This window comes from Ovis aries, chromosome 3, assembly GCF_016772045.2.
Source record: "Ovis aries strain OAR_USU_Benz2616 breed Rambouillet chromosome 3, ARS-UI_Ramb_v3.0, whole genome shotgun sequence".
In the NCBI taxonomy this organism is placed as follows: domain Eukaryota; kingdom Metazoa; phylum Chordata; class Mammalia; order Artiodactyla; family Bovidae; genus Ovis; species Ovis aries.
Genome location: NC_056056.1, coordinates 182744261 through 182760420, shown reverse-complemented (window position 1 = coordinate 182760420; position 16160 = coordinate 182744261). Strand labels below are relative to the sequence as shown.

Here is a 16160-nt window from a genome sequence, read left to right as displayed (position 1 = left end):
CTGAGGTTCAGGACATGGTATGAACAATGTTGTTAAAATGCTTCTTAAATGGATGGATGGATGGAAATGACAGTTTTTGCCATTAAAATTGAATCTCTTTCCTTTTTAGACTGCTGAGCTAGGCAAAAGAGCTCCAAAATGGATCCGAGATAATGAAGTTACAATGTGTATGAAATGCAAGGAATCTTTTAATGCCCTGACAAGAAGAAGGCATCATTGTCGAGCATGTGGACATGTATGTGAGATTTCCTGGTCATTAAGGTTGCTAATCAGTATATAAGTGTTATAAAATCATTATCTTAGAAAATAAAAAGAAATCATTCAATAAATCACTTAGTTGATAAACTTATTTTGGTGATAACTTAATGTAAAAGATTGTGTTGGGTCCAGGGGGAAAACTGGTAAGCAAAATGATAGCCAGTTTCACAGAATTCACATTTTAATGGGGAAAATAGATCCGTCAAGTAAACAGACAAGAATTTCAATTGACTATAAATGCAATAAAAAATCAAGAAGTTAAAATGGAGAATAATGGTAAAGAAACAAGATTTGGAAGCAGTTTTACTTAGAAAAATGAAGACCTATCTGAAGGGTTGATATTTAAGCTGATGCCTAAAACGTGAGCTACCATAAAAAAGAAAGGCAAGAAGTACATTAAGGCAGTAAGAGTTGTATATCAAAAGCCCTTTGGTAGGAAGAAGTTGATCTATTCTTGAGACTATCAAAAGGTTATGCAGCTGGAACATAATGAGTGATCTAAGAAATAGATAAATAAGAACCAAAGGAGTCAAGAGCTTTAAGAAAATAAGAGATGAAACCTATAGCTTAAGTAGAAGTTCAGGCTTTTGATAGGGAGAAGGCAGCTTCTCTCCATTATAACAGAGGATGAAGGGAAAGGTGAGTGCTAATGTAGATGTGGTTTTTTTTTTTTTTAATGCGCTTTGATTTATTATTTATTGTTTGTGGGTGTGTTTTTTATTTTCTGGTGGGAAATGAGGGGATTTAGGTCTGATACTATTTACATTTTCACTGATATATGAGGAAGAGTCATCATCCAAAAGCAAAAAGGCAAGGAAGAAGGGGGCAGACGATTTGAAAAAGAGAGTTGTCTCTGGGCAAGTAAAAGAGCCTACAGTGATAGCCTGCTGGCTACCTATAGAGGTTTATGGTTATAAATTTAAAAGGACACACTAGCCCATTTAATACAGTGATGTTTCTCTAACAAAATTCAGCAACGCAAATCAGAAAAGGCAGCTGACAGGTTTGCAGCAATTGAATTGTTGCATGTGGAAAGAGTGAGAAGAAACAAAGCATGAACTGAAGCTGGAGAGAAGTAGTAGCAGGCTTTGGAGGGCCTTATAAACCAAGTTGAAGATTAATACTTTCTTCTAAAAAGCAACACAAAGACAGAAGGGTAGGCATTGTAGTGTCATGATTGAGTGTATTATTAGTATGCTTTTGTGCAACAGTTTTTATTGATAGTACTCATAGATTAGGCTCAATTACTCTGCGTATTTATTCTTCATTTTTTTTCCAAGTTTTGACTCAGTGAGACAGTTTTATAATCAAAACCAAATTGATAGCAAATATCTCTCCCCACCACCACCCTCACCACGGTAAGACTTTTTAATCTATCACTGAGTTTACTTGAAATGATATCAGATATTGAAATACTATTTTCAATAAACAAAAATATGTTTGAATATTCTGTGGCATAATTTGAAAATAAATATTAGTTGATATGAATTTGCAGATACAGACATGTCTAATTTTAAATCCTAGAGTAATTTCATTGTAATCATGAAAAAACAATGGATAATTTTGATCATGAATTTTACATGCTGTGAATCTAACCCCAAAGTTTTGCTAATATTTCTATTTCTCAAATGTAGTTTTTCTACTATAAATGGAAAATTGCTTCTAGAAACAAGGAGATGATTTTTTAAACCACAAGGTTTTTTGTTTTTTTTTTTAACAATTACCTTATAATAATTTGAAAAAAATACCATTCACTAAGAAGTAGCATGCATTTGCATTGTAGTCATTCATTCTATAAATGTCCTTGGTATTCTATAAATGTCATTGGCATTCTATTAATATTTATTATATAAATAGCAAAATATACAAGGATGATTCCTCATAGAGCTTAGAGCCTAGTGAGGTTGACAGACATTAATCAAATAATCACACCAGTGTATGATTAGAAATTGTGTTCAGTACATGAAAAAAGTACATGATACTTTAGTAACACAGTAGTGAGATGGGCCATATTCTGGAAGTTGGAAGAGTCTTCCTTGAGGAAGTGAAATTTGAGTAAAATATCTGAAGAACGAGCAAGAATTAACTTACTGAAGCATAGATGAGAGAGGGAAGGAAGCATAGCACTTTAGGAACTATAAGAAGTCAGTGTCACTGAAGACAGAATAAAAGGGATAGATTATGCAAGACTTTATAGGCCATGGTTAAAAATTAGCTGGCTATCCAAGAGCAAAGGGAAGATTTTAAAGGAATTTAAATAGAAGAGAAACATATCAGATTAGCATTTTAAAGGAAGTAAGTCTCTCATTCCATTTGGAAAATAGCTTGAAAGGACTCTTAGAGCAGCACCTGGACTCCAGTAATTATGCTACAAGGACCAGTCATGAGGCTATAATGGTCCAAGGACACTGATAGCTTGGACTCAGGTGATTTCAAGGAATATATGACAGATTGAAAAAGTGCCTGGGAGGTAAAATCAGCAGAGCTTTATAATAAGGTGAATCTGTGGGGTGAGGTAAAGAGAGGGGTCAGGATGACTTCTAGGTTTCTGACTTGCCATGACTGGTTAGAAGGCTGTGTTATTTAGAGCAATAGAGAGTACTGTTGGGAGGTCTGAGTGAATAAGGAGAAAGCTGAGGGCAAGGAAGACTATGAATTCCTTTGGGGAGGATATTGATTAAATATCCAGAAGTGTGCTTCCCAGGTAACTCGGTAGTAAAGAATCCACCTGCCAATGTAGGAGACGCAGAAGAGGCAGGTTTGATCCTTGGGTCACGAAGATCTTCTGGAAGAGGAAATGGCAACCCACTCCGGTATTCTTGCCTGGAAATCCCATAGCCAGATGAACCTGGCAGGCTGTAGTCCATAGCGTGCAAAGAGTCAGACGTGACTGAGTATACATGCATGCGCATGAACTATGAAAATCTGTACCAAGCCTTCGAAGAGTTCCTACCTTTAGGGGCCAGAAAGAGAAGGATGAGCAAGCAGAGCCCATCACAGATAACATTATAATACGATGACAAATATTCTAAATGTTCATGGGAATATTACTAGTCTAGTAAAAAAATGTGCCTTTTGCATTTACCTTTTTCTCATTTATTATTACCCATAACTGATTACTGCTTAAATCTTATTTTATAAATATGGTTATTCACTGTTATTTTTTCTTAATTTAAGGTGGTTTGTTGGAAGTGTTCTGATTATAAAGCTCAACTTGAGTATGATGGTGGTAAATTGAGCAAAGTCTGTAAAGACTGTTATCAAATAATAAGTGGATTCACAGACAGTGAAGAAAAGAAAAGAAAAGGAATTTTAGAGGTATGAAATATTAAATACTGGATATCTTTCAGATTTTTTCTTTTTTTTATTTTTTATACTAGAAATAAAATTTCCTTTTAACTCTGAAAAATACAAGTAATATATTTTGTTATTTCTCTTAGTATAACAATTTGGACCATGATGAGCAAGATTTATACTTTTGTTCTGTTGCTGACTCTTGGGATCATGCTTAGTTGTATAGAAAGAAGGGCAGTGCTCAATTAACCAACAAGCATTTGAGAGTAAATCTGGTCCTTCCTTGGTATCTGGGGGATTGATTCCAGGCCCCTCCACAGGTACCAAAATCCATGGATGCTCCAATATCTTATATCCATTCAGTGGTGTGGTACAGCCAGCCCTTCATATCCTTAGGGTCTGTATCCACAGATATAGAGGGCTGATTGTGTATTGACTTTTGTGAAGGTGTAGTCAAATATTAGAGTATTAATTGTATCTCTTTAATGCTCAACTTATTACAATATATCTATATATTTTTAAGAAGAAAGTGTCTCTCTCAATTTCATCATATTGGCTTTGAAAACTACTGTATGATATAAAAATTTAGATTAAAGTCTTATTACCTGAAAAACTCTTCCTGCTTATTGCATTAAAAGCATTGTTTAATGACCAGTGGCAGTAATCTGAGAACTATATTGAAATATGAAATGTCTTACAACTGAATTTGATTTAATGTTTTACATACATTCAGACCTCCCAAACCTAGGAATTATAATGCAATTAATATCTGAAATGAGTTTTATACCCAAATATATTAACAACATAAGTAATAAATTATATAATAAGGCTCTGGGTGACAGAAAGTTCAGGATAGCCTGGAAATCTGTGAAGAATAGGCTCGTGATCAAAATCCTCATGTATCTTAAGTTATAGAAATACTTGGTTTAGTTAGAACATCTACAATTCATTGATTCTAAGAATCACTTAGTATTTATTAAACATCTATGCTGTATAAACATACAAAAGTCATTTCTGTTAACTGAAGAAGGATCATAAACTTTAAAGTCCACTTGAGGTTAAAATGTGAAGAAAGCTGAGAGCCGAAGAATTGATGCTTTTGAACTGTGGTGTTGGAGAAGACTCTTGAGAGCCCCTTGGACTGCAAGGAGATCCAACCAGTCCATTCTAACGGAGATCAGCCCTGTGTGTTCTTTGGAAGGAATGATGCTAAAGCTTAAACTCCAGTACTTTGGCCACCTCATCCGAAGAGTTGACTCGTTGAAAAGTCTCTGATGCTGGGAGGGATTGTGGGCAGGAGGAAAAGGGGACGACAGAGGATGAGATGGCTGGATGGCGTCACCGACTTGATGGATGTGAGTTTGAGTGAACTCCGGGAGTTGGTGATGGACAGGGAGGCCTGGCGTGCTGCGATTCATGGGGTTGTAAAGAGTCAGACACAACTGAGCGACTGAACTGAACTGAGGTTAAAGTACAGTCTCACAAGCTATAACTCTGTATTCTTCTAGGATATAGGTGTTGCTTGTATGGCAAACCAGAGTGGACTTTCTCTGTCAGGGCATGGTGGAAAGACATGCTTCAGTAGATCATAGAAACAAAAGTCATAATTTAGTATAAAATTTTTGCAATATGATAATACAAAGTATGGAATGCCTTGGGGTCAGGGAAGATAGGTAACATTTGATTTGAGTCCAGAGTTAGTGTTCCTTGTCTTCAGATTGATTTTAAATGTTCATCTGCTTAGCTATATTTTTGTAAAATACACAATTATACACTCAGGTATCATCACAAGTCTGATTGCTGTAAAAGTTTCTAAATGCTTACTCTTACTTTTTGTGCTTATCTCTAACTGGTAGCAAAACAGTTTGCACACCAGCACTGCTCAGTGGATGACACTGGATTTGAGAAATACAAAATAGATGTAGGGATTACCTTAGCAATCTAGTAGTTAAGACACTGCATTTCCACTGCAGGGAACACAGGTTCAATACCTGGTCAGGGAACTAAGATCCTGCATGCCTCAAATAGAAAGAAAAGAAAAAGGCAAAAAACAGATGCAAACCATTGACCATTTTTTAGCATGGCCAAAAAATAGAAAAGAAAAAACAGAAAATAGATGCAAACCAACTGCTTTCTATAATATATGTAATAAAAACCATCATTAGTCAAAGGATTTTGTTCCCTTTTTAACCGGTTATTTATGTATTAGGAGCCAAAGCAGAAAACTGTACATGGCTCTATCAAGAGTTAATGTGATTTTAAAAACTTTGAAATTATCTCAGGTAAAGGGCAGAGATTGCTGGTAATCATTTGCCTTTTTGCTATTGTATTCTTAAATAGTGACGCCGATAGAGCATTGTGGCTAAGAGTTCAAGCTCTGGATCCAGACTCAATTCCTAATACACTATTTCCTAAATCCTAGGAAAGCTATTTCGTCTCTAAACCTCATGATAATGAAAGCAATACCTTTTCCGTGTTGGTGTGAATTATACATGAATTGATACAAGTAGTAAGCTAAGAAAAGTGCCTTCATAGTATGTAGTCAATAAATGTTTAATTTTGTGTAAATTCAAAGTCTGCTAATACAATTAAAATTGACTTAATTCATCACAGATCTAGATGCATATTTAAAACCTTCTTTTGGACAATCCCAGGAGGCATTTTATGTAAATACATTATAATTTATGAATATTCCCTTCAGTTGAATTACTTCAATATCTGGGTTTATTTTGTGTTCATTTCTATGTCTCACTATTTCTTTGCATTATATTTTCTAGATTGAATCAGCAGAAGTATCTGGAAACAGTGTGGTGTGCAGCTTTCTTCAGTATATGGAAAAGTCAAAACCTTGGCAGAAAGCTTGGTGTGTGATCCCCAAACAAGACCCTCTCGTGCTGTACATGTACGGTGCCCCCCAGGTATCTAAACTATATCTTTCTGAAGGGACTGAGGGAGGCAGGTGGACACTGAACTTAAAATTTTTCCATTACTTCTCTATAGAATAAAAGAATTCATACAGTTTCACTATTTTTCATTATAACTGAAAAATATAAGTAACTATAATTCAGATTTATTTAGACTGATTCCTTCTATATCTGCTTAGCTGCTCAGTCATATCCAACTCTTTGCGACCCCATGGACTGTAGCCCACCAGGCTCTTCTGTTCATGGTATTCTCCAAGCAAAAAATATTGGAATGGGTGGCCATTTCCTTATCCAAGGGAGAGGGGATCTTCCAGACCCAGGGATCGAACCCAGGTCTCCTGCATTGCAGGCAGATTCTTTACTGTCTAAGCCACCAGGGAAGCCTGATTCCTTCTATAGCCTAAAATGTTTTCTCCCTATGGATCATTTGCCCCTTCTGTCAATCCTATTCAGTGGGTTTGAGAAAATATGGGTTGAATTGGTAAATAGCATGGGAAGAAGAGGTTGAATCAGAGGGAAAGGCAAGGAGCCTTTTTAATGATAGGAAATATCAATAAGCCTTTTTTCCAACCCCTGAAAGGATGGATACCTGAAAAAGAAAGCAATGTGAGAAGAAGGTGACTTTAAATCAACCTTAGATTACCTCGTGTGAATGTATCTAAAATAAGTATTTGGGAACAACAGACATACACCAGGCATTAATGGATTATATTGTACTTAAAAACCAGCAACACACAAATCAATTGTGCTCTCACCTAGAAACATGAAAATTTTAATGTACCTGTTGTATTTTAGCCTATATCTACTTTAAGGGCTGCTGTTGCTGCTGCTAAGTCACTTCAGTTGTGTCCGATTCTGTGCTACCCCAGAGACGGCAGCCCACCAGGTTCCCCCATCCCTGGGATTCTCCAGGCAAGAACACTTTAAGGGCTAGTGAAACTTCATTTTCAAAATAGACTAAAAATGCCAAGATGTGTACATGTATTTTTTAAATTGAAGTATAAATGATTTACAACATCGAATAAATTTCAGATGTATAGCTGCTGCTGCTGCTGCTAAGTCGCTTCAGTCATGTCCAACTCTGTGTGACGCCATAGATGGCAGCCCACCAGGCTCCCCCATCCCTGGGATTCTCTAGGCAAAAATACTGGAGTGGGTTGCCATTTCCTTCTCCAGTGCATGAAAGTAAAAAGTCAAAGTGAAGTCGCTCAGTCATGTCCAACTCTTAGCGACCCCATGGACTGCAGCCTACCAGGCTCCTCCATCCATGGAATTTTCCAGGCAAGAGTACTGGAGTGGGGTGCCATTGCCTTTTCCAAGATGTATAGCACAGCTATTCAGAAATCGCTGTGTGTGTGTGTGTGTGTGTGTGTGTGTGTGTGTGTGTGTGTGTGTGTGAAAGTGAAAGTCCCTCAGTCGTGTCCAACTGTTTGCAACCCCATGTAGCCTGCCTGTCTCCTCTGTCCTCGGACTTTTCCAGACAAAAATACTGGAGTGGGTAGCTGTACCCTTCTCCAGGGGATCTTCTCAACCCAGGGATTGAACCTAGGTCTCCTGCATTGCAGGCAGATTCTTTACTGTCTGAGTTACCAGGGAAGCCCATATACATATTTTTTCCATTCTTTTCCCTTATAGGTTATTACATAATATTCAGTATAGTTCTCTGTGTTATAAATAGGTCCTTGTTGGTTATCTATTTTATACATATTAGTGTGTGTGTGTTAATCCTAGCCTCCTAATTTATCCCTCCTTCCACTCCTCTTTCCCCTTTGGTAACCAAAAAGCCAATTTTCTTTTCTGTGTCTGTGAGTGTCTTCTGTTTTGGAAATAAGTTCATTTGTGTCTTTCTTTTTCTTTTAGAGCCCACACATAAGTGATATAATATTTGCCTTTCCCTTTCTGGTTTACTTCACTTAGTATAATAATTTCTATGTCCATCCAAGTTGGTGCAGATGGCATTGTTTCATTCTTTTTATGGCTGAGCAATATTCCATTGTGTATGTGTGTGTATATATATACCACATCTTGTTTATCCATCCATTTGTGGATGGATATTTAGGTTGCTTCCATGTTTTGACTATTGTAAATAGTGCTGCACTGAACATTGAGGTGCACATGTCTTATTGAGTTATGGTTTTCTCCGGATGTATGCTCACGAGTGGGATTGCAGAATCATATAGTTGCTTTTTGTTGTTTTCGTTCAGTTTCTAAGTAATGTCTGACTCTTTGCAACCTGCATGAACTGCAACACATCATTTTCTCTGTTTTTAGTTTTTTTAATGAACTTCAACAGTGTTTTCCATAGTGGCTGAACCAATTTACATTCCCACCAACAGTGTAGGAGGTCTCCCTTTTCTCTACATCCTCTCCAGCATTTATTATTTATAGACTTTTCGATGGTGGCCATTCTGACCAGTGTAAGACGATACCTCATTGTAGTTTTGATTTGTATTTCTCTAATTATCGATGGTGAGCATCTTTTCATGTACCTTTTGGCCATTTGTATGTCTTTGAAGAAATGTCTATTTAGGTCTTCTGCCCATTTTTTTTATTGGGTTGTTTTTTTTTATTGTATTTCATTGTTTTTCCTGTCCATAAGTAAATTGATACATGAATGAATTAAACACCAAATAGAATTGTGTTTGGTAATGAAATCATCATTAACATTTGCTGGTTTTGTACAATAAAATTACTGTTCTCTTCTCTTTTACACTGAATAAAGAGCTGAATGGGCTCCCTCACAGGGAAAGAGGTATGGGGTCAATGAATTCTGGCTCATTTAGGCATTAGTGCTTATTCATTAATTCACTCAGGTGACATTACCAGTGGCCTCATGCAGAGGCACGGTGCTAAGCAGTGATCTCTCCCATCTCCATGGAGAGCTCACAGTACAAGCCTGTGGAGAGATGGTGGGAAAGGAGCGTTAGTGGGAGCCAGGTCACATCTCACCGTGTTTTTCCCTTAGGATGTCAGAGCGCAAGCCACCATTCCACTCCTGGGCTATGTTGTGGACGACGTGCCAAGGAGTGCAGACCTGCCACACAGTTTCAAACTGACCCAGTCTAAGTCTGTGCACAGCTTTGCTGCAGACAGTGAGGAACTGAAACAGAAGTGGCTGAAAATCATCTTTTTAGCTGTCACAGGTGAGACGCCAGAATGTCCTAGCCAGCATCCAGACACTTTGGACGATCATCTTGAACCTAAGAGAAAATCAGAATGCCAAGTTCCAAGACCTACCACGGTGTAGGGCATGTCTCAAGACTTATAGCTCACGATATTCTCAGCTCTCCTTATTCATCTCTTAGCACTTTATGTTGAAAAATTTTAAAGGCTCATAAATGCATCTTTTGGGGGACTGTTTTTATGTACTCAGTGAAATTAATGTGCACAGCCATTCTACCCATAAAGTTTGAAATAATGTGAAAAGTGGAGCATTTTTTTAATGAGCTATTCCTTGAATTTGTACTTTTGTCTTGGAAAAAAGTGGTATAAATTAATTCTATCACTTTAGGTTAGAGAAGTCTTCTTTCATTTAAGAAATCCTTTAATGTCTTTACTTACACATGTAGGCTTTATAACAGTTTGAAAGATATACCTCCGTGTTGCCAAAATAGATCCACAGTAAAAATAAAAAAAGAAAACAACAATACAGGGACAATTTAGGCTATTGTATTAACTTATTTAAGTTAGTTTATAAAACAAGCTGCATAAATGATGTACATTCTTTTAAAGCAAAAGAAAAAAAACACATTGTTGGTACTCAAGATAATACTTGTGTTTGTAGAAATACTTCTAAGAATAAAATGTCTTAAGTATATAGCAATTATGTACATATAGTATTAAATACAAATATATATATACACACTATCCACACTTTTCAGGTTAGGTTCATATTTGTCTCTAATTTATTTTTAAATATACAGCATGTTTTATCTCGGAACTGAGCAGTGTTCTAAACTTATGAGATGTTTTTGCTGACTTACATTTAACTGATTAACATCTAAGGGTATTGATATTTTTATAATAAAAAGCTGTAATTTATGTGGCATGGGATATATTAGTGAGTTCCAACAGTATTTTTAAAGTACTATTTTTCTTTGTTCTGTGCCTATTTAAAACAGTGCCTCTCTTTGAAGGTGCTAATAATACTGAGTTAAATATAAGATGAGGGTTTAATTAATGCTTCAGTCTTGATTACTCTGAGATAAAGTGCATTTTGGTCACTGGGATGATCAAGTCATACAGATTATTTTGCCTTTTACCGTCCTCTAATTGTTGTGGCAGTTAACATCAGCATGTACAAGATTCCTGACCTTACGTTGAACTGGGACATATGGCAACTACATTTATTGTTATGTTTTCCTTTCCCTTAAGACTGTTAATTTTGGTTAAATGAGGACTATATATAGTTAACACTTAAGATAACTGTGTGGGCTTATTCCTTTGTCAGATAAAAAAAAAATTCACGTGATAATCTATGATTAAGGGTAAAGGATAGGTAATTAAGACAGTTTATGCTTAACTTTTTAAACCATCTCACTAAAGAACAGTGGGGGAGAAAATACAATATAGAAAAAATAGTATTTTAATGGCAGGTTTTGGGGGGTACAGTATGATTGATGAAAATTTGAGCATTTTCTCCCCTTTTATCCTCTGGGGAATTTTAATAAACAAGTTTAATATTAATAGATTCCTTGTCACAAAGGCCGTTCTTTATTATATTGTAGTTGTGATTAAAATCTCACATTGTTGGATATTTAAGTTAATCCTTTTCTCAAACTTAGATCTCTCTCTTGTTTTATTTACCCTTACTCTATCATGTTCCAAACATTGTCATTTTTTAAATTCATCTGTTTGCTAGAAATCCACAAGAATGATCCTACTAGCCTTTGGGGATTACACCTTAAAGGTAGATCAGCTTTCACTCAGAATTTGAGATTGCCACACATTTTATTCAGGCCCTGTTTTTTCAAGAGATATATGAAGTATCAGTATCTCTTTTTTCCCCCCACATCCCTAAGGAGAAGCTAAACTAATTATAGTGGGCATGATTAGATTGCCTTCTTCTGAAAAAGGAATACCAGCCATTATCATCAACATTAAGCCAAATACTTGGAGCCAAAAAAAGATAAAGGTAGCTTCTTAGGCCCTATTAAATTAAGGACAAATTTAAAATATTTTACATTGTTTCTCTTTTCTAGTTGCCAGGCATGGGTGTATTTGTGTATGTACTGTTTAGGGGTGACTATTGAGAAGGTTATAATATGGCTGTAGGTGATGCTTTGATTTTCTTAATCTCAAGAAAAGAGAAGCAGTAAAAATGTAGAATGATTATCAGGAGAAGGTGACTTTTGTAATGAGTATAGCAAAATGGAAATGTAAGGGCCAGTTAGAAGATTTACAAGTCAAATTATTTTTGAAAACTATTTTGAAGAGCAAGATTACATTTTTCCTACAAATAAGTCCTCCTGGAATGGAAATAACATGAACACATTTAAGTTTTGGCTCAGTAAATATCAGATATTATTTAATATAGATTATTGAAAGAAGACTCATGTAAAGAGAATATTTATTATCATGCTCTTAACATTATCTTTAATTTTTTTCAAAAAAATTAGAAATGTTAGTATCAGAAGAAAATTTCTGCTTATCCAGTCACCGTCTTCACATTCCACATGTTCTTTTGTCAGGCACAAAGAGAAGCAATGAAGCAGCTTTGTTTTCACTAATGCTTTTACTTGGAGAAAGGCAAAGGAATACTTTCAGCCATTTAGAAACACTCAACCAAAAGACCTCAGAATGCACCTAATTGATTATAAGAGTAATATCTTTTGCTTTCTGAGACACCTAAGTTGTCATAATAAATTGAGCCTAGAAAAGCAATTGGTTGTTTTACTATTAAAACAACATTCCATAAGGGCCTTATTCTTTATTTTCCTCTAAGTCAGCTTTTCTTTAACATGCCTTTCCTTCAGACTTAAAAAAAATACTTCTTTGATAAAAACTACTATTTATTATAAAACATTCCAGTTTTTAAAATATAAGTTTTGCTTTATTGAAAGTCTACTATTTGGTATATTGAATATGAGATGTAGTGCAGACTTCAGGTTTTAAGTGGGACCCAAAAATGAAAAATGCCACCATCCACTTTTGTGACAGTGGCATCTATAATGCCATCATGTATGCAAGCAATAAAATTTTACAGGGTAGGATTTTATACTGAAATTTTAATGTGAACATTCCTAGCCACAATGATATAGAGAATTAACTTCAGACGCTTTAACCTCTGCACCACGAGGGAAGCCCTCTAGGAGTGATACTGTAATTCAAATTGCTCATTTTAAGGAAAAGAAAGTATATGTGGCAGGGTTTGGGGTAGGGATAACATTATTCTTGGGATTCAAGTAACCATCAAAAGCCTTTTTATTTTTGCAAAGCGTCTGGATGGTTTAAAAAAAAAAAAAAAAAACAGTTAAAGCACATCTGCACGACTTCATCAGGTTACATTTCATTTTCCATGAAGCTTAATGTAGATTGGTATATTTACTGGCTAATGTATGCAAATTAAAAAGAAAAAAAAATCCAAATTTTTAAAACGTACCAAACCTTTTATTGTCTTCTTTGTGGAAACAAGATTTGTCCCCCTCTAAATTTTAAATCTCATTTTTGGTTATACCCAAAGCCTTAAGTTCTTATTCTGAACTCATTGTCTGTGATAACTGTAATAATAATCTTTCTGGGCTGAGTATATCCTGAGGAGAAGGTAACAATGGGAACAAATAAACTTCTAGGGAACAAAAGGTTTTTGTTGTTGTTTTGTTTTTTGTTTTTGCAGGTATTCTTGCTGTATTGCAGAAAAGAAAATTTTGTCTACATTACATAATGTTCCTGTTAGAGCCTCTAAGATTAAAAGCACATGGCATATATATGCTAAAATTAATTCAGAAAGCAAAAATATCTTAATGTGTTAATTTTTTAAATTTTATATTCTTTAAGAATATATTAATATGAAATTTGTGTCTAATGTGTTCTTATTCTTAGGGCTGTATTGAACATCTATAGTGGATCATGTTACTTTTTCATCCTCATCCAATTTTATTAGAATCAAATTGCTTTTTATTTTAATACTATTATTTACTATAGAGTCTCCAGATTTAGAACATAGGGGTTGATGTAGAAAGACTACTAGATATACTTTTGAAACCCATTCTGTGAGTTTATGCATACAGGTATATATGTAAAAGCACTGTTGATTTCAAATTCTGTTTTTCCATAGGAATAAAATTTTTATAGAAAGTATTCTTTTTAACTTAAATATTTTAACATAAATTATATATATGGATTTTTAGTAAAATCTATTCTTATGTATGCCCTGTAATCATGTTGTCATGAGAAGATAACTTTGCTTTCTTTACTGATATGGCAGAGAGGAATATGATTTGGAATTGAAACAAGCAAGTACGGACAGAAAGGTGGACAGAAAGAGACTCATGGTCTCCAAATCAAAGCAATATATCTAAGATAAATGAAAATTACTTAAACTGCAGAGGGTGTATAAACTATAAGATGCAAATCTATGTAATTGCGCACTCATAGATCTATTGCACCTGGGCCTTTCACCTTGACCTCTAAATTATACCACTAGTATCTTGTCTTTGGGCTTCCCAGGTGGCTCAGTGGTTAAGAATCCACCTGCTGAGCAGGAGATGTGGGTTCAATCCCTGGGTCAGGAAGATCCCCTGGAGAAGGAAATGGCAACCCACTCTAGTATTCTTGCCTGGGAAATCCCATGGACAGAGGAGCCTGGTGGACTATAGCCTATGGTGTTGCAAAGAATCAGACACAACTTAGCAACTAAACAGCAACAATCATACTATTACTTTCTTTTTCTTTTAGACTTAAAAAATAATAATAATACTGTTGGACCATTTTCTGCACTGTTTAATGACATTAAAAAAATTGCTCTAAAGTCAGTCATGGTCTGTCTTCTAATTTTTGGACTGAACATTTGGCAGGAAACAGTGACTTTTCTGTCTTTTGAAATAAAATAGCACATGACTTCTACAAGATAGTTAACTCATTGTGAGTCACTGAGAGTTACATGATGTTTACCCCTTCCTAAAATTCATTATAGATTGAATTAGTGAGATTAGGTAGACTAGTGAGAAATTAAATCAAGAAATATTGTAGCATATTTGAATAAGTGAATACCAAATACATAGAGTGAGATATATATACATTAATATATAGGTTTGGGAAAAGACATAATAGTCTATGGGACCATTATGATAACAGAATTGCATTATATATTACATATTATATGGATGTTGGAATGTATCACTTGGGGAAGGTCTCTATCAGCAATTATATCTGTATATAAAATTTGGGGGATTTTGTTTGTTCTACAAACTAGCATTTCATTTTGTGAGTGACAATTGACTGTTATATTTGAATAAGTGCTATCTGGGTTTTTGAATTGTTGAATGATCAATTTGAAAAGGTATGTTAGCAAAATTTTAGAGTTAACTCAAATGTGAAAAAGTGTACACAAAAAGTAAGTTTTCTTTTCTAGCTGTATGAATGTAAAATACTTGCAGATACTGTATATATTGTGTAAATATGTATATTTGGTCAGAGAGCTGGAAACATTGTAAAATTAAGCACTTTAATTCTTATTAAATAAACACTTGTATCTTGTAAATAAATACATCCTTGAATGAATTCTAAAGGCTTCGATGTTATTTGAGCTAGGATTATGTATGTTCAATACACAATGATTTTGGTTGTTAGAAATTTTAGTTGATTCAGAAAAAAGTTACTGCATAAGGTACTGATGTCCTTCCGACCTCCAAACCCTGTGTAAATGTTTCAAGAATAAAGTTTTTGACAGAAGCCAGGATTGCCTGGTTATAGAGATATAGGGGCTTCTCCCTGTAAGAACTACAAGGCCAGACCTCCAGGAATTGGTAAAGCACGGCTGCTTTCTTCTCTTTGAAATGACTGCTTTACTCCATAGTGCTCCGTCTTGTGAAACAGAAATAGAAACGAACCGTGTTTGAGTCTTAGTCCTGCAATTACCTGTTATGTGATCTTAGACAATTGGCCTGAATCCCAGTAACAAACTCACGTTCATTTCAAGGAATAAGAAACAGACATTCAGTAACTATGAAGCACTATACAAAATAGCATTTCATGGAACTCTTCATTGGGATCATACCTTATTGGCCTTTAATTTAACAAATAAACGATATCCCTCAAAGGAGTCCTAAGTGACTCTCAGTGTTATAAGTAAAATATTTCTAGAAATAATCCTTTTTAGGCATTTATTACCTTTTTCAGGCATTAAAGAACTATTTATTGATACTTACAAGCAATTGGCATCAGCTGAAGAATTTCTTAAACTAAATGTTGCCCTTGGCCATTGATATGAATTGTTTGGGTGCATCTTACCCCAGAATAGAAATTATGGTGGAGAGAGTTAGTGTGGCCTATTTGAGGGCTTTTCGAACTTTTATCGCCTAAAGATCTTATTCAAATACAGATTTTGATTTAACAGGTCAGTAACAAGGCAGTTCTTGTTAACAAGGTCTCAGGTGATGCTGTTGCTCCTCAAACCAGTCTTGGAGTAACAAGCGTTATATCATAGACAACTGGCTAGACATCCCTGGCTCTGTCACTTACTGT

General features: G+C 35.2%; 1 protein-coding gene across 7 annotated transcripts in view; it reads left to right on the top strand.

Moving 5' to 3' along the window:
* The window catches only part of FGD4 (FYVE, RhoGEF and PH domain containing 4), a 239094-nt gene extending 223897 nt beyond the window's left edge, over positions 1 to 15197 (top strand). For all 7 annotated transcript variants that reach the window (XM_042247278.1, XM_012175045.3, XM_060413212.1 and 4 more), the window contains 4 exons: positions 110 to 235; positions 3436 to 3576; positions 6330 to 6470; positions 9442 to 15197. In XM_042247278.1, coding sequence (XP_042103212.1) covers positions 110 to 235; positions 3436 to 3576; positions 6330 to 6470; positions 9442 to 9723 — 690 coding nt within the window. In that variant the 3' untranslated portion in view covers positions 9724 to 15197. The remainder of the gene's footprint in view (positions 1 to 109; positions 236 to 3435; positions 3577 to 6329; positions 6471 to 9441) is intronic.
* The last annotated feature ends 963 nt before the right edge of the window (positions 15198 to 16160 follow it).